The following is an 18,417-nucleotide window of genomic DNA, read 5'->3' on the forward strand; positions in this document are numbered from 1 at the left end:
TATTTTACTTTATAAGTTTTGCTGGAATAACCCAAGGAACACATCAAAAAAGAGTTCCTAAAACAACTGATACTACTATAACTCAAATATAACATAAGTTCAATAGCATGCTATAAAGCTAGTATGCATAAAAGCGAGTGACAGATCTTAGATGAGTAATTACTACCGTACAGTTTCTCCAAGATGAAGCTAAATGGCCAAGTCATGCAATACACGTAGAAGAAAACCGTTTTAACCAAAATCATTATCAAGCCCTAAGCTGAATCAGTGCAATAGGAACAGCTGCTCTAGGTCCTAGAAATTGGTAAAAAAGACTAATTATTAGTGGATACTTTTATAGCTAAGAATTGAAGTCAAAATATACAAAATTGGATTAATGAGTTGGTACCATCCTTGCAAACACAGGCCATTCTTCACTTGCACAGAGGAACAAGGAAACGGTGCAATTAATGTTAAAGGAAGGCACTAAAGTAAATATAACCCCCAATATGTTATCATAGGAAACAATTAGAAGGTCAGAACTGACAGCTGAAAAATATTTTTCCAAAATACATTTCTAGCCAGTTGTCTGTTTGAAATTATAACAACAATTTCCATTTTAATGGTATTCCAATTCCTGTCCATAAGTTTCCAAGTAGATTGTTGTGACAAGCCGTTAACTAGTACCAGCACATTTGTGTTGCCGAAGGAAATAAGCGATCATGAGATTAAAGCATCTACATTATTTAAGCAACGAGATTAGGTGTGTGTTTTTAGTTCAGGTGAAATATTGATCATCATCATTGACATTTAGCTCATCCAGGTGCTGCTCAATTAGCACCTCATAGATGAATTTTGTTTTCTGTAAAAATTAAATATAATAGGCAGAAAACTTTGATACAACAATTACCTTAAAAGCATTGGAGAGTGTGGAACTCATAAGACCAAGAAAGAGGCCTCCAGCAATTGGCCCAAAAATTAAAACACAATTGAAACCGCCAATGATGATATCTTTGTTCACCTTTGCGAAATTCCAGATAATTAGTATAGTACACTTTAAAGGAGAAGCAAGATCGAGACGCCACTCTTGAAAAACAAAGTGGGATTTGATATTGCAAGCAACAGGGACATTAAGAAGGAAATAACAGTGATCTGGGTACAATATAAGAGAAAACAAAGCTTCCACGCCAGCATAAGTTCGAGGAAATAACAGATGAGTCACATGATTTTCCTCAGCAATTTCTACCATCAAAAGCTTACATATATATGTTGAAAAGCTTGTACTGAACTACCATCAAAACAATCATAAATGTATCTATCTGTTTAATCAGCTATCAGCACACAGTACTTTGTCCCATAGCAATTCAATTCTCATAGTAGTTTCGGTTCACAACGCTTGGCCTCATTGCGCTTCAATGCACAGTGCTTCGGTTCACAGCGTTCCAGTTCACTGTGCTTCGATGCACAGCGCTTCGGTTCACAACGTTTGGCCTCACTGCGCTTCGGTTCACAGCATGTTGCCTCACAGCGCTTCGGTTCACAGCTTTGGCTGTGTTCGACGCTGCACATCGGCTGTGTGGCTACAGCTGTGTTCGACGCAGCACATCGACGACTATGTGGTTATGGCTGTGTTCGACGCTGCACATCTACGACTACGCGGCTATGGCTGTGTTTGAGGCTGCACATCATAATAAGAGATTATTAGTATTACTTCCGAATATACCTTAAAATCGCAATAAGAGACAAATTGTTAATAAATTAGAGCAGATGAAACACTTTTAACATTAGAAATACAGCTAAAATACAATTATTACCCTCACTCATATCAACTAATTAAAAATTGATGGGTTTCATAAACCTAATTTTGTCATCGGATCCTCAAAACAAAGATTGAGCTGATTATCTGGAATAAGAAACTGACCTTATTATTCCAATTTGTTGATAGAATGATTATAGTTAAAAACAAGGAAGACATCATCAACTTGTTGAGATCTTATAATTGAACCACACTTGCATCTCTTTAAAGGAAAAAGAATCATCTCTTATAATTGAAACCTGTTTGTTTTTATGACTCAGTGAACTCCATAGATGTTCAAAACCTAGAAATGAGAAGAGAGATCTGGTTGGGGATTGTGGAAATCGGAAATCTAGATGTAGAGTGTGAGAAAGAGAGAGAGTAATGTATGAAATATGGAAGGGGAAAGAAAGAGGTGTAGATAAGAGTTGGTTTTATCAGTATACTGCTGAAGAATTGGCAACTCCAAGCACACTGAGGTAAAATGCAATGAACTGAGTAATTAAAATTTGCAGTCTCATTTTCTCATTCTAACCAAATCCTACGACACTCCCATAAAAAAATGATATGAGAAGCCAAGCTTACTTACTACCAATATCAAAGGAACTAAATATCTGAAATATAAAGTTATAACCTACTACCTGCTACAACCAATATAAGACTTTACATGGACACAAATGGCTGTACTCTTAGACATGATCGTTACTGCCAGTATTGCTGATCTTGTTTTTGATGCTGTTATTGTAAGTATACTTCCTAGCCAACAATGTGTACACAATCAAGTTCATCCCGTTCATGCCAGCCAATAGCCAGTAAAAGTTATCTATTCTGCTCTCATTCATGTCCTTCCCAAACCAGCTACTCCTTCCATTCATTCCACTTACTCGATCCACAACTATTATCAGTATACTGCTCAGAAAATCTGCAACTCCAAGCACACTCAGGTAAAACGCAATGCCCAAGCTTCTCATGCTATCTGGCGATTGGTCGTAAAAGTATTCTTGCAGACCCACCAGAGCAAAACCATCTCCAATACCATATACCAAGAACTGAGGTGCTATCCAAAACACACTCATCAATGTCTTTCCTGACGAACTATGTGCAACACCTAGTCTTTTCCTTTCCACCAAAGCTGCAATTACCATTGCCAACATAGTGAACGCCATACCAATTCCTATCCTTGGGAGGATATTTATACCTCTCTCATTCCTTTTAAGTCTTCGCAGCCAGGGTACTAGAATCCTGTCGTAGACACATATGGTGAGTATCATTCCAATGGCTGCCAGACAAAAGGTTGAGGCTGGTGGCAGTTCAAATCCACCATCACCAATCTTCCGGTTCATATGGGTACCTTGCTTGATGAAGAATGTTGTTGCCTGTGTTAAACATATGCCAAATGTCAATGTTGTCAACCAAATGGGAATCATGTTTAAGAGCAGCTTCAATTCCTCTACACTTGTCACTGTTGTTAGTCTCCAGGGATTTCTCTGGATCTTCGATTGGGTTGAAATCGATGATACAGCTTTCTCAATTTCTTCCTTATTGCTCTCTTCAACTATTCCAGCTTTGTCGAGAAATCTGTAAATGTGCATTTGCATTAGTAAAAAGCACTGATAATAAATAACTGGGTGTGCAGTTGTTTACCTGAACTTGTCAGTCTGTCGTAGAGGTGTTGGATGGTTTGTCTCGTCATATAACTGGACAGGATTTGAAGGATATGGAAGATTCCTCTTGATGATGGCTGCTACTATAACCTGAATCATTGGGGACAGGGGACTCCCCTGCTTGGCTTTTCTGTACCGGTAAAATGGCCTCCCAGCACAGAACACTACGATGGTGGCAATCATAACGACAGTGATAATAATATCGCCAGCAGCCCAGCTAATTTTCTGTTGGATGTGAGCAACCACAGTGACACCTAGGATCAGTCCACTGCAGAGACCAAAATTCCACCAGTTGAAGTATGACATCTTCTTTTTCCTCTCTTGTGCATGATTTTCATCAAATTGATCTGCCCCAAAACTTTCCAATGAAGGCTTGTGACCACCAGTGCCTATAGAGATCAAGTAGATTGCAATGAAAAAGACCACCTCATGAACCTTCGGTGATCTATGATGGCACACTGTAGTTGTACTGCTACCACTCATGACAACGTCACAAGGCTTCAGGCCAGGGATGAGCTCTGACATTGTCAGCAGTATTAAACCCTGTATGTAAGTAAGCCATTGTTCAGTTCAATCAACATCTCCTTGGTATTTAAATTCCAAATTCATCAAATTAAATGGTGCTACATCTAAATAACAATGAATATGTAAGCTATTACAAGTATGTGACTTACCAAGACATAGATTGTTGATGAAATTAGAACCATCCAGAACCTGCCAAAGTAAGCATCTGCTAGAAAACCACCAAGGAGAGGCATCATGGTGGTTACTCCTGACCAATAGTTGACGTTTTTGGCGGCTGTCTTGAGATCTTGATGAACCACTTTGGTGAGATAGACGATGAGATTTGTTGAAATCACAAAGTAACTCAACCTTTCACCAAACTCAATTGCTGCAAATATATGGTGGTTTAGACGATTAATGACCATCAAGCTGAAATCAAGCAATTACAGGAAACAAACCACATGCACTAGAACTGCAACTACTATGACTGAACCGGAAACTAAACCCACCAGGACAGAAAATTTACACCAAGCTAGTACGGCAGAATGTACATGCATAAAAAAAGAACCAAATACGAAACAAATACACTACCAGGACCAGAAGGTATCCCATATAAGATGGCCGGACACAAAACCAGAATATAGAAAACAAATGCCAGCAAGTAGACAAGAATCAAAGCCAACACTACTACCAGCAATTTCAGATCTAATATAAATACCAACCTGAATTGCTGTGCATATATGATAGTTTAGTCGATTAAAGTTGTTGCTCATACGATAAATGGTAAATGAAATTAAGCAATTACAGTTGACAGTCCACCCTGAACAGAAATTACATCTGAAGCAGAAAGCAAACCCACTAGGATTCAACAATTACAACTAGCTAGTACAGAACAATGTACATGCATAAAAGAAACACCCCCAAATACGAAACAAACCGGCTACCACGACCAGAATTACTGTAGCCCCTACAAGACATACACAATCTGAATATAGATAACAATAGAAATGCTAGTGAAAAATCAAAACCAGCATTACGAGCAGAAATTTCAGATCTAGGATACATACCGATGATAAAAAGAGCGGCCTTCCAAACACCAGTAGAGGCTCTAAGAGGACGTCTTCCCTTATGATCCACGGACGAATCATTCACCCATTGCTTTTGATTGATTGTTTCCAAATTCTTGTCATCCTTTGCCCCTGCATCATAATCCATTCCAACCAGCACTAGTTGCTTCTGCTCATCCATTACTTATTTTTCTCAAAACTACTCACACTTACTAAAAGACTAATAATGCAATGGGATTACATTTGTACCAACTACTAGTCTACTAGTGGCAGTGTGATGCAAATGGATATAAAGATAAAGTAAGATGGTGACTTATGGATGAGTATGACATGAAACAGAAATCAAATTTAGTATGATCCCTACTCTAGATTATAGGATGAGTGTCCATAAGCAGTGACCCTGGCCTAGTCTAGAGATGTGAACAGTGAACTGACGGATGACTGCTTATTCTGCAATTTGCTCGAAAATTGTGATTTTTGGTTTTTACTCATTAATTGCATAGTAAAGTGTCATTAATAAGATTCTCTCTATCTTTAGAGGGGTGGGTGCGTGGGCTTTCCTTGCAATTTCTCCGAGAAAACAACAAGATTTCAGAAATTAGTTGTCATCCATGTTGTTACTACTGGTATGACAATAGGTGGAAGAACAAGTAATTCTAAAATTAGTAAGGACCTGGTCATCTAGGGAGAGTATTGTTCAATACCCTTCTGTAAATGTAATAAAATTAAAAACAAATAGAAATTATGAAATCACTTACATACCTATTTTGAGGAGGGGGCTGGTTGAAGAAATCAAGACTTGTATTACAGCCAAAAAAGAGTAGTTTACCCATTATGGAGGTTTTGTATTGGTTTGAAGGGGAAAATTCAATTAGATAACTCAGGAAGAAAAAGAAAACCTCGTCCCTTCAATCCAATCCAAGACTCAATTATGATTGCAATAACTAGTAAGTAGAGGCTTCTGTTGAACTTGAACCCTCCCTGAGAAAGAAATCCCAGATTTACTTACCTCTTCCATGGCAGCCGCACTCCCTAACAGTGATGTTTGAAATTAGGGCTTTATTATGTTTTCCACACGTGCGGGTAAAGTGAAGGATAACTCCTTGTGATTGTCCCTCTGGCTCTGGATATGTACCTGGCTGCTCGTTGTAATGTCTGAAAGAGACTAGCTCCAGACTTGGAAGCAAACAGACAAGGTCATACAACTATTATGTCTAGGTGCACTATCTCCAGGTTATAATTGCTTTAATCTGCTAGTAGATGACTTCATATTTTCTTGTTTCACCAAGGGCATTTTTTTTTTTTTACTAAAGAGAGAAGCAAGAATTACAAATAAAAGTTGCAAGCATATAGGAAAACTGAAGTATGAAGAGAGATAATAAGGGGATACAGTCTAATCAGAATGGATTGAAAGTTAAAGGAACAGTAAAATTATAGCAATGCGTTAATGGAAAATGCTATCCCAAGAGACACTATTACATCGAACGCCCAGAGAACAGCGGCTGGAACCAAGTCCCAAATCAGATTAGCAGGCCCTGACCAGGTTTGTGCCAACTGCAGAATCGATAATGGAGGGATCCAAGGCAAATGGCTAGGGAGATCACACCTTGCGAGCAAAATGACAGTTTAAGAGCAAATGTTCAGTGGATCCACAGTCAGAGAGACGAAGTGTGCACCAACTGGCTAGTTTGAAGTTCCTTTCTTGGAGAGAGTCTGAGTGGTAATTTTGTTAAGGGATGCCGTCCAAAAGAATATTGATCGATTTTGGGAGGGACATGAGGGTTTCAGATTGTCTTGTATGGGAAATTAGGAATGGGTGTAGGCTTCCAGGTTCTAGTGTTGGGCTGATCCGAGAGCAGTGGTGGAGGGTGATCAATAGTTACCAACAAGGCTGTTTTGTATTTTCAGTCAGCAGCATTCCGAAACTCCAAAAAGTAGTGTAAATTTCTTTATTGAAACAGGAACCTCACCCAATGCTCAGATTGTACTCTTGCAAGCATGTCAAATAATATCATTTTCACCTGAAAAATATAAACCAAATGAAAATAAAGTATGATTACCTAAAAGAAACATACCTGATGCAGGTGATGCTGTGGCATTATTATTTCATATATTCACCAATGCCAGTGACAAGAGTGAGTACATATAATGATTCTAACTGACCGCAAAAAGGAACTTCATTACTCATTTTGTTCCTTCACAGGTAAACTTAACATACAACAGGTAAACTATACATTGATATACGAATCACATTGACGATGTCAGGTGATCCTTCTGTGTTACAGTCAACTTTCATATTTTTGGTTTGGCATTTGGTTATTATGATTTTGTTTTTCCGTCAGTAGTTAAGAAATAAGTTTGAATGGGTTTTTCAGTTCAAACTTGTTAGAAAACGTGTGTTAGTAGTTCTTAATCTTTAGGAGTTTTTAAGTTATGAGTTTACTTCCTAGTTTACATGTGATATCTTGTAATCCTTATTTAGAAGATATCACATGTACCCACTAAAACAATAATTCTTATAAACAATAATTCTTATAAGTAACCGAATCCGTAGGTAACCTCGCAATCAGGATGCCTAGGTTTTGAATCATGATTGGGCCCTAGGAATTCCTTGAATTCTCCCGTTAATGGGTTCAAAATACTATAATAACAAGTTTGCAAAAATTCCCCCCTTCCATTCTCAATTCTATCATACCTAACAATTTTTAAGCAGACCAACCCATCACAAGAACCCAAAATGTTGTGATCATAAGTTTTGTTGGATTCAAAGGGGTAATTTATCAGAAAAGCTCCATCATATGAAGATGATGATAATGATGAAATTGAAGCATAATCTATTGGTACAGAATAAATCACAGGGGGCTTATGAAAACACAACAGTTTAGGGATGCTCTTCCTATGAATATTGCTGCTATTGAGATGATTCTTGATAAATCTAGGGCTAGAAAGTAGATTGTAGAAATAGTTGCATACACACCTTAATGCCAAGATGGATGTCCCTGGTAACTGCAGAAAGATCTCATCGTGAATCTCTTCTGGAAGATTTACCAAATGAGATACTGCTTCTTTTTCTTCTGCTTTTTGCTTTAGTTTGGATCTAGTTCGTGATGAAATGCCCATTTTTGCAATTTCAGTGAATGGTTTTTGCAATAGGGTTTTAATTCTGAAGAAGCCTACGGACAAATAAAGTTCTCGAATCGAGTCAATGAGTGACGGATCGGCCAAAGTGAATAAAATATGCTTTGTTCCGATCCAACCCAGAATCTGACTCGGCATCCGGAAGGAAGTGATAGATGCAAGCTTTTCAGAAACACAAGAAAGAGCAGAAGCTCTAGTTCCAATACTATTGTCGGTGTGTACTGCATCAAAATGACTAGGACAATAATAAGGATCCAATTACGCAATATCCATACAACTGCCAAAGCAAAACCAACTGTAATACCAAACACCAAGAACACACTCATCAATGTCTTTCCTAAATGGTTTCCTTTTCACCAATACTGCAATTACCATTGCCAACATCGTCATCACAATTCCTATCCTTGGGAGGACAGCATGGGTACTAAATCCTGTTATACAAAGAAAGGTTGAGGCTGGTGGCAGTTGTAATCCTCCACCACCAATCTTCCTGTTCATATGGAAACCTTGCTTGATGAAGAATGTTGTTGCCTGTGATAAACATATGCCAAATGCCAATGTTGTCAACCAAATGGGAATCATGTTGTGAAGCTTGAATTCCTATATGCTTGTCTCCAGGGATTTCTCTGGATCTTCGTTTGGGTTGAAATCCAGCTTTCCTAATTTCAACCTTATTGCTCTCTTCAATTAGTGCAGCTACGTCGAGAAACCTGTAAATGTGCATTTGCGTTAGTAAACAGCATTGAAAAATGTGAATAAATTTATTGGCCTCATCTACAAGAGCTTAAAGGGTGCTTAGTTGATTACCTGAACTTGTCAGTCTGTCGTAGAGGTGTTGGATGGCTTGTCTCGTCATATAAATGGGCAGGATAAAGAAGATTTCTCTTGAAAATAGCTGCTACTAAAACCATGGCACGCCTCTGCTTGGCCATTATGTACGGGGAAAACGGCCTCCAGGGAACAGAACACTGCAATCATAGCTGTAAATCTGCTCCAAAACTTTCCAGAAATGGTTTGTGACCACCAGTAGCTATAGAGATCACGTAGATTGCAACGAAGAAAACCACCTCATGAACCTTTGGTGATGTATGCTGGCACATTGTAGTTGTCGTGCTACAACATCACAAGGCTTTAGGCCAGGGATGAGCTCTGACATTGTCAACAGTATTAAACCCTGTATGTAAGTAACGCACCACTGATCAACCAACCTCCACAAAAAACTCCTAATTCAAACGGGTGCAAATATGTAACTGATTACAAGTATGCAACTCATAAAGTAAGTCTTGATAAACCACTTTGGTGAGATAGACGATGGGAATTGTTGAAATCACAAAGTAATTGCTGCACATATATGATCCTTTAATCGATTAATGAAGCAATTACAGGAAACAAACCACACTAGACCAGAAGGTATCCCACGGACACAAAATCAGACTACAGATATAGATACAAATGCTAGAACGTAGACAAGATTCCTACTAGCAGCAATTTCAGATCTAGTACAATGTACATAACAATGATAAAAAAAGGGCAAGGAAAATACCTCTTGGCGAGAGCTGCTAATAAGACCTGAATCCTTGGTTATCCGAACTTGTCTATCTGTCATAGAACTTTTGGATGGTGAGTCTCATCATATAGCTGGGAAGGAGTTGAAGGATAAGGAAGATACCTCTTGCCGAGAGCTGCTAATAAAACCTGAATCCTTGGGGCAAGGGACTCCCATGCTTGGCAATTCGGTATTGGTAAAATGACCTCCCAGCTCAAAACACTGTCATGGTAGCAATTGTAATGACAGTGAGCGGCCACAGTGACACCCAGGATGACATCTTCTTCTTCCTCTCATGAGCATGATTCCTGCTGAATTGATCTGCTCCGAAACTTACCAAAGATGGTTTGTGACCACCAGTACCTGTAGACAAGTAGATTGCAACTACGAAGACCACCTCATGAACCTTTGGTGACCTATGCTGGCACATTGTAGTTGTAATACTACCATTCAGTTTATCTTGCAGTAAGAGGAAAAAAAGACGTAGTAGTAACCCGAGTTACAATCACAACAATGGAGGGAGATTTCTTTCAAAACTGTGATCGTACTTATTGATTAAGGTATATCAAATTTGTTTTCTAATTGTTGGATTAAATTGAATGAATTTTTTATATTATGCAAATTTCCCTTTGTTGATTAGTTTACAACACGCAATAGTCATGGCTGGGCACTTTTTTGGGATTTACCTCCATATTTAAACTCCAGAGAATTAAGTCTGAAATTGCTAGGTGAAGAGACTTTGGTGCAACTGATGGAGTTGGCTTTGATATGGATGCTCAGTGAAGAGACTTTGTTGTTACTATTACAGAATGAATGTAGATGTATGTTTAGGACATGATTTGAGAAGCGGGTTATGGGACTGAAGTTTGATCTGTTTATGGTGCATTTTAGTAGTTGCAAGTATCGCTTTTGGTGCTGTGTTGGTGTTGCAGCTGTATCATTGATTGTGAACATGGAAGAATTGAAGACTCGGGTCTGGTGTTGGGTCTGTGTTGTTGCAGTAACTGGAGTTGGTGCAAATTGAGTTAAGAAGCTGGGAATGGCTAGGAAGTTTTGGTGGGGTTTGTGATTGAGTTTAAATGGCAGGCAGAGAAGGCTGCTTGAGTTAAGATAATAGTTAGGATCACAGGTATAAAGTAGAAGGTATCCATTTTTTCCATAATTCAACAACTATAAGTACATGAAATGTAAATCCGTCTTGACATTTAGCAGTCTGGATTCGTTGTCATTGACACACAGAATTCTGATGCAGTGGCAGTAACAAATAGCTCAAGTTGAAAATGCATTAAAGGACTGAAAAAGGGAACGACCTTGGATTTAGATGAAGAAGACATCGATCAAAAAAATTATCCAAGAGATTGAATATATTATCTGGATTGAAATATTAAAAAGATCGCAACTGCCTTCCTGCAGTTGGTTTCATTACTGCCACTGTGTGAGTTTTCTTTTCTATAATGGGAAAAATTAAAGTGATTTTCTCTGATACAACGTCTCAAAAGATTTATTTGGATTAGTAATTGGCCATTGTATAAGCCAAAGAGCTCCGACCTATTATAATGTTTCTTCCCATAAATTGAGTCTTCTGATACATCTTATCTCTTCTAAAATCCCATGATTATGTTACATCCTACAAACAGTAGCATCATGTTCTTGAAAAGAGGCGGTGCTGGACACGTCGCCTATTTAGAAAACTAAATGTCTTCGTAGACAAGATAGTAGTGCGTCTACTTCAAAAACCGAACGACTTCGACAGACTGGTGCTGCTGCACAGGCAGAAGAAGAACGAGAAAGGGTGCAAGTAAAATTTGAAGAAAGGTTCTTCAAAGCAACACTCTCAAGTCGGCTTTCGTGTATGGCCATTCTGAAATGGAATCTCCTAAGATAAACGTTTGTAAGACAAGTGATGATGGTTATATATGCATCTTAGCATACTTTTCTACTAATTGTAATGCAGAAAGGTTTATATTCTACCATCGTGCTCCGTCCTAGGCTACTATGGATTCTTATATTGTGATTTATGTTCTTAGTTTGAGTTCTTATATATACTTTTGGTCTTTATCTAACCTGAAATCTTTTACTTTATTTTTCATTTCTTTTCTGATGGCTTGAGAAGATTTCATTGAAGACCTGTATATCTAATGTATACTCAATCCATTCAATTATTTTCTGTATATGTACCCTCTAGATACCTTAGATCTTGCAAACTGACATGTCTGAAAATATTCTTGATGCACTACTGCCCCTGCATCAATTCCAGTGTCACTAGAAAGAATAAACTAATTACGCCGATGGTGACCAAGGTCAGCAACATGAAGTGATTTAGAATGTTATTTTTTTGGTACTGTTATAGTCTTCCTAATACTATGCAACATGGTTCTCCTATATTGTTAGTTGCGTGAGAAATAGTACAATAAGGATCTTAAGAGCATCTCCAAGAGAGGGTGGATCTATTTATTTTTAGTGACACATAGGATTTTAGACCCCCGTTTGGCATAAATTCATCTCCAACAGTAGGGTCCTACAAGTTAGGAGGGACCAATTACTAATTATGAAGGTGTTCAAGAAAGTGTTATCTACACCTCCGGTTGCACCTCCACGTCATGTTTTTAACCAATTTTCTTTTAATTCTAAGGGTTAAAATTCTCACTGTTGGAGATGGTTTTTTAGATATGAGGTCCTATATTTCTCTATGTGTAGACCCCATAAATAAAAGGACTAAATAAAAAATCCACGTAGGATTTTTTACACCTTCTGTTGGAGATGCTCTAAGCAATTACATGAAGCTATGGAGAAAAGAGATTCTCAAAATCTAGATTTTCATATTAAAGAAAAAAACCTACGAGAGAGAGAGAAAAAAAAAAAACCATGTTGCATAATCTCTTAGAAGTGACTGAATGAGAAAAAAACCATGTGCATTAACTTTTCATTCTTAATGCACATGCCTTGACTATGTATATACTTAAGACTTGACCAATGATATTGGCACTGATTGAATGGACAATGTAAGTGTTAACCACATATACATTAAAGATGTGTTCACTATCCAAAAGGATATGAACGGATACTTGCTTTTCCAATGATATTGCCGCTGAATGGTCAAGTTGATTTTTCCTAATGAATACGAAGGTCGCCAAGCTTCCACAAGAACGACGTGGATGTATTCCTGTTTGGGATATTAAGTTCTGCTAGGGTTAGTTTGCAACAGCTTCCAATCAATTTAAAGGACTTGGGCGAGGCGAAGCTGAGCTTTACCAAATCAAATGGGGACTAGGGCGAGGCAAAGTCGAGCTTTATCAAATCAAATGGGGACTTGGGCGAGGCGAAGCCGAGCTTTACCAAATCAAAGAAAAAGGCAGTGATGCATTGTATTTGTAGTTTATAGTTGTAGATTGAATTGGTGAACCAAGTTTACGAAGCTGCCCGGATGTAGCATCTAGTTTTCTTATATAATGCTAACAAATGTACGGTTTAGAAGAATAAAATGGTTATAATGATGCCATAGATGTTATAATATTGTTTTGTCCTACTGTACCACAAAGCCAGATCAATGGTCAGATGACCTTGCTATTCTTATTTTGTTCGTAAGAAACAAATATGTCCTTTGCAGTTTGCAGCTTAACAAACACATTGAAAGAGTACATGCAAAAAATCCCGCCCAGTGCTGGAGCCTGGAGCCCAAGAAGCCCCCCTTCAGAACCGGGCCTGCCAATGACATTATGTAAGCGGATGACGTTATCCGGATTCAAATTCCAGCAATGGACCCATCTGTCTATCGGAATTCATTGGGGATATAAAAAATGTACAAATCCCATGCTTGTTAATTAAGCCAAACAAATTAAGCTTAAATCATCAATTTCTGTTGAAGTTTTGAATAACATGAGTTGCAACATTAAATATCCCCTCCTTTAAAATGCTAAGTCATATGAGTCCCAACGTTGCACGGTGAGCGTGATACTCCCTTAAATTAAATTAGATAAAAATTTTGACATTAATAATCTTGGTGAGTACACTTGACGAGACTTTATTAGCGAAAACATGAATTATACTTCATTTACACCTTGTATTTAACTGACCGTTTATAATGCCGTTAGCAAAAATATGGATATACAACGGTGTGAATTTACACCTAACTAAATACTTACATTTGGTTTACACCAAATACTTAACTGGACGTTACTAACGCCAGTTAGGTAGACAATACTAATTGTGACCTGTCTTGATGGATCTAGAGACCCAGCAGCAATAAATTGGCAATTGATTTTTGCAATCTAATGTCGAGCAATAATATTGGATTATACTATATATTATCTTTTTTCCTTTGTGAAGTGCTACTGAAGTGAGTCCTCACTAACTACAAACTTGTGGCTTTCAATTCTTTCGTATCCCAATTGATATGTTATAACCACTAGCGGGTGGAGCATTAAATATAGTAACAACCATCAGGGGCCCAAGATGATAATTCAGCCAAATAATTAAAGTTTGAACCAGTAGGGCATAGTAACTACCAAATTAGGAACGCATACGTATAATTATAATCACTCCCTCCGTCTCTAAAAGTCGGTTTGTTTTTTTATTTGGGTAAGTCAAAAAAAATAGGCTTGTTTCATGTATGAAAAATCAAATTTATGATTTTACTAGTATACCCATACATGTACCACTTCCCTCTCTCCCTTTCTTTTCTCTTAATACAAAATTGGGACTCTCTGATATCAAATGAGTGGGGACTAAATGATAGATTAGGAAAAACATGAAAAAGTGATTACAATGATTAGTTTTCCTAATTTTTGTGAAAGTCAAACAAATCTATTTTTTAAAAACTGAGAAAATTAATATATAATTTGGCGTCTTTTTTCCGAAGTGAAAATGCGGAGTTATCCGACAAAAAAACCGATGATAATCCTGTGAGACCCTATAAGAAGATAATTGAGAATTAGTATCGTGTGACACTCTTGCAAGTATTTTTCTCTTTCATTATTTCTTAACTAAACGAATCCAGTTCACCTTGATACCAACAAACCCAATATATTTCTACATCCTCTCTAACCTTGTAACTCTTGTTGAAATGGATTCTAAAGATCAACAAGGAGAAAGGAAAGCAAGTGGTGCAAAAATATTAGAGAGATTGGTGAAGGGAGAAATTGGAGATGAGGAATTGAAGGAGCTCATTAGAATTCGGTTGGAAAAGATTTTTCTGAAATGGAATCTCCTAATATAAACGTTTGTAAGACAAGTGATGATGGTTATATATATGCATCTCAGCATACTTTTCTACTAATTGTAATGCAGAAAGGTTTATATTCTACCATCGTACTCCGTCCTATGCCACTATGAATTCTTATATTGTGATTTATGTTCTTAGTTTGGGTTCTTATATATACTTTTGGTCTTTGTCTAACCTGAAATCTTTTACTTTATTTTTCATTTCTTTTCTGATGGCTTGAGAAGATTTCATTGAAGACCTGTATATCTAACGTATACTCAATCCATTCAATTATTTTCTGTATATGTACCCTCTAGATACCTTAGATCTTGCAAACTGACATGCCTGAAAATATTCTTGATGCACTACTGCCCCTGCATCAATTCCAGTGTCACAAGAAAGAATAAACTAATTACGCCAATGGTGACCAAGGTCAGCAACATGAAGTGATTTAGAATGTTATTTTTTTGGTACTGTTATAGTCTTCCTAATACTATGCAACATTGGTTCTCCTATATTGTTAGTTGCCTGAGAAATAGTACAATAAGGATCTTAAGAGCATCTCCAAGAGAGGGTGGATCTATTTACTTTTAGTGACACATAGGATTTTAGACTCCCGTTTGGCATAAATTCATCTCCAACAGTAGGGTCCTACAAGTTAGGAGGGACCAATTACTAATTATGAAGGTGTTCAAGAAAGTGTTATCTACACCGCCGGTTGCACCTCCACATCATGTTTTTAACCAATTTTCTTTTAATTCTAAGGGTTAAAATTCTCACTGTTGGAGATGGTTTTTTAGATATGAGGTCCTATATTTACTCTATGTGTAGACCCCATAAATAAAAGGACTAAATAAAAAATCCACGTAAGATTTTTTACACCTTCTGTTGGAGATGCTCTAAGCAATTACATAAAGCTATGGAGAAAAGTGATTCTGAAAATCTAGATTTTCATATTAAAGAAAAAAACCTACTAGAGGAAAAAAAAAACCATGTTGCATAATCTCTTAGAAGTGAATGAATGGGAAAAAAAAAACCATGTGCATTAACTTTTCATTCTTAATGCACATGCCTTGACTATGTATATACTTAAGACTTGACCAATGATATTGGCACTGACTGAATGGACAATGTAAGTGTTAACCACATATACATTAAAGATGTGTTCACTATCCAAAAGGATATGAACGGATACTTGCTTTTCCAATGATATTTCCGCTGAATGGTCAAGTTAATTTTTCCTAATGAATACGAAGGTCGCCAAGCTTCCACAAGAACGACGTGGATGCATTCCTGTTTGGGTTATTAAGTTCTGCTAGGGTTAGTTTGCAACAACTTCCAATCAATTTAAAGGACTTGGACGAGGCGAAGCTGAGCTTTACCAAATCAAATGGGGACTAGGGCGAGGCGAAGCCGAGCTTTACCAAATCAAATGGGGACTTGGGCGAGGCGAAGCCGAGCTTTACCAAATCAAAGAAAGAGGCAGTGATGCATTGTATTTATAGTTTGTAATTGTAGATTGAATTGGTGAACCAGATTTGCAAAGCTGCCCGGGCGTAGCATCTAGTTTTCTTGTATAATGCTAACAAATGTACGGTTTAGAAGAATAAAACGGTTATAATGATGCCATAGATGTTATAATATTGTTTTGTCCTACTGTACCACAAAGCCAGATCAATGGTCAGATGACCTTGCTATTCTTATTTTGTTCGTAAGAAACAAATATGTCCTGTGCAGCTTAACAAACACATCGAAACAGTCCCCCCAGTACATGCAAAAAATCTCGCCCAGTGCTGGAGCCTGGAGCCCAAGAAGCCCCCTTCAGAACCGAGCCTGCCAATGACATTATGTCTATTGGAATTCATTGGGGATATCAAAAGAACGATTTTTTGGGACCATGATTTTTTTGGGACCATGGTTTTATTTTGAGTAAAGACATTAGAAGTAAATCTAGGTCATCCCTTATCTGGATATTTATATTAATTTCTAAATTATCCTCCTGATTAATTTTGGGTGATGATTAGTTAGTGTTAATAATAATTAGTGTAATGATTAATGAGATGATTAAGTTAAATATAATTAGTGAGATTAAAAAATCAGATGATTTTTTTTTTTAAAGAAGTAGAATTATTGAGAGAGTAAAGTTAGAGAAGATGAAGAAGGAAAACATGAAAAACGATGGATTTTTTATGTAGATTTGGGTACCCAGGTGTGCTTCAAACTTAGATAATGTTGGTTGAATTTCTCCAAACTTTCAAAAAAAAAAATGAAATTTTTTATGTAGATTTGGGTCAGTTCGGTTACCATATGTCAAGAACATGTAACCGAACACACCTGAAAGTGGAGTTCAGTTACGTTTTCCAAACACGCAGGTTACCGAACTCGCTCGTTAATGGAGGTTTTGGTGGTACAGTGTAATGTTCGGTTACCTAGGATAAAATGGTAGGTAACCGAACTTTGAACTTAACAATTTATTTGGGTACATCTTGTGTATTCGGTTAGTTCGCAAACTTCAACGCAACCAAGTTCCCAACCGAACTGCAGGTTAAAAGTAACCTAGTGTTAGAATTTCGGTTGGTTCGCAAACTTCAGCATATTTTCCGAATCAACCGAACTGGGCTTATGTATGCATATATGCAATTAGGCAAACGTTCGGTTACTACGAAATTTATTTCTTGGCGAATTAGGTAGATTTCGGTTACGAAGTTTCAAAGGTAGAGTTCGGTTACAAAGAAAACTTAACATTTTTGCGAACGAAACGAACTTGTGGACTTCTCATTATTTTCGTAAACTAAAGTCCGGTGATATCCTTATTTTGCGAAGGAACCGAACTTATGGACTTTTGTTGTTCTAATACAAGGAGTTCGGTTAAAAGTATTTTTTGCGAATCAACCGAACTCTGTTGGCTAAGTTCGGTTACTTTGTAGTTTTAAAATTTTTTGCGAAAAAACCGAACTCTATTGGCTAAGTTTGGTTATTTTGGAACTCAAGATAGTGGCCACAACAACACAGTTCGGTTAGACTGGATTTGTTTTTTTTTTTCGGTTCTAAGGGTGGAGTTCGGTTACTTTGTAGTTTTAAATTTTTTTGCGAAACAAGCGAACAGAGAGTTCGGTGACTTGGTTTTAAATCCAATAGAACCGAACTGTTCTTCGTGTTCTTCATTTTCAAGAAGTTCGGTTAGTAAACTAGGGTTTTTTGGAAAATCGACCTAACAGAACATGGCTCTGTAACTCCTACTAAAACCCTATTTTGATGATTTCTATTCGATTGAAGCAATCAAAATCAAATTAAAGTGAAAGGTTTGTTGGAAAATACCTCCGGAGTGGTCCCATGTCAGAATCAGGCTACGGCTGGCGTCTTTTGTACTCGATTAAATTATCATGTAACAGAACTTAATTGTGATTGCATTGATGTTGTTACATTTCTTAAATAGGCGGTGGTGGTGGTGGTGGGAGGAGGTGGTGGTGGTAATCGGTGGTTGGTGGTGGTGATAATCAGAGGTGGTGGTGGTGGTAATCGGC

The 18,417-nt window shown here is 37.5% G+C and overlaps 1 protein-coding gene across 3 annotated transcripts; it reads right to left on the reverse strand.

Moving 5' to 3' along the window:
* Positions 1 to 2,273: 2,273 nt before the first annotated feature.
* On the reverse strand, positions 2,274 to 6,108 carry LOC113309782 (protein NRT1/ PTR FAMILY 5.6-like). 3 transcript variants are annotated; one of them, XM_026558293.1, is made up of 5 exons: positions 5,772 to 6,107; positions 5,010 to 5,178; positions 4,113 to 4,330; positions 3,419 to 3,981; positions 2,274 to 3,352 (listed from the first exon to the last, which is right to left on the reverse strand). In XM_026558293.1, exons 2-5 carry the CDS (start codon positions 5,155 to 5,157, stop codon positions 2,464 to 2,466), a joined length of 1,818 nt encoding a protein of 605 aa, XP_026414078.1. In that variant the 5' UTR covers positions 5,158 to 5,178; positions 5,772 to 6,107; the 3' UTR covers positions 2,274 to 2,463. The 3 variants fall into 3 exon arrangements, with proteins under 3 accessions (XP_026414078.1, XP_026414079.1, XP_026414077.1); XM_026558294.1 differs by having other exon boundaries at positions 5,010 to 5,141; positions 5,772 to 6,106; XM_026558292.1 differs by having other exon boundaries at positions 5,010 to 6,108.
* Between the last annotated feature and the right edge of the window lie 12,309 nt (positions 6,109 to 18,417).

Source organism: Papaver somniferum, chromosome 9 (assembly GCF_003573695.1).
Source record: "Papaver somniferum cultivar HN1 chromosome 9, ASM357369v1, whole genome shotgun sequence".
Classification (NCBI taxonomy): domain Eukaryota; kingdom Viridiplantae; phylum Streptophyta; class Magnoliopsida; order Ranunculales; family Papaveraceae; genus Papaver; species Papaver somniferum.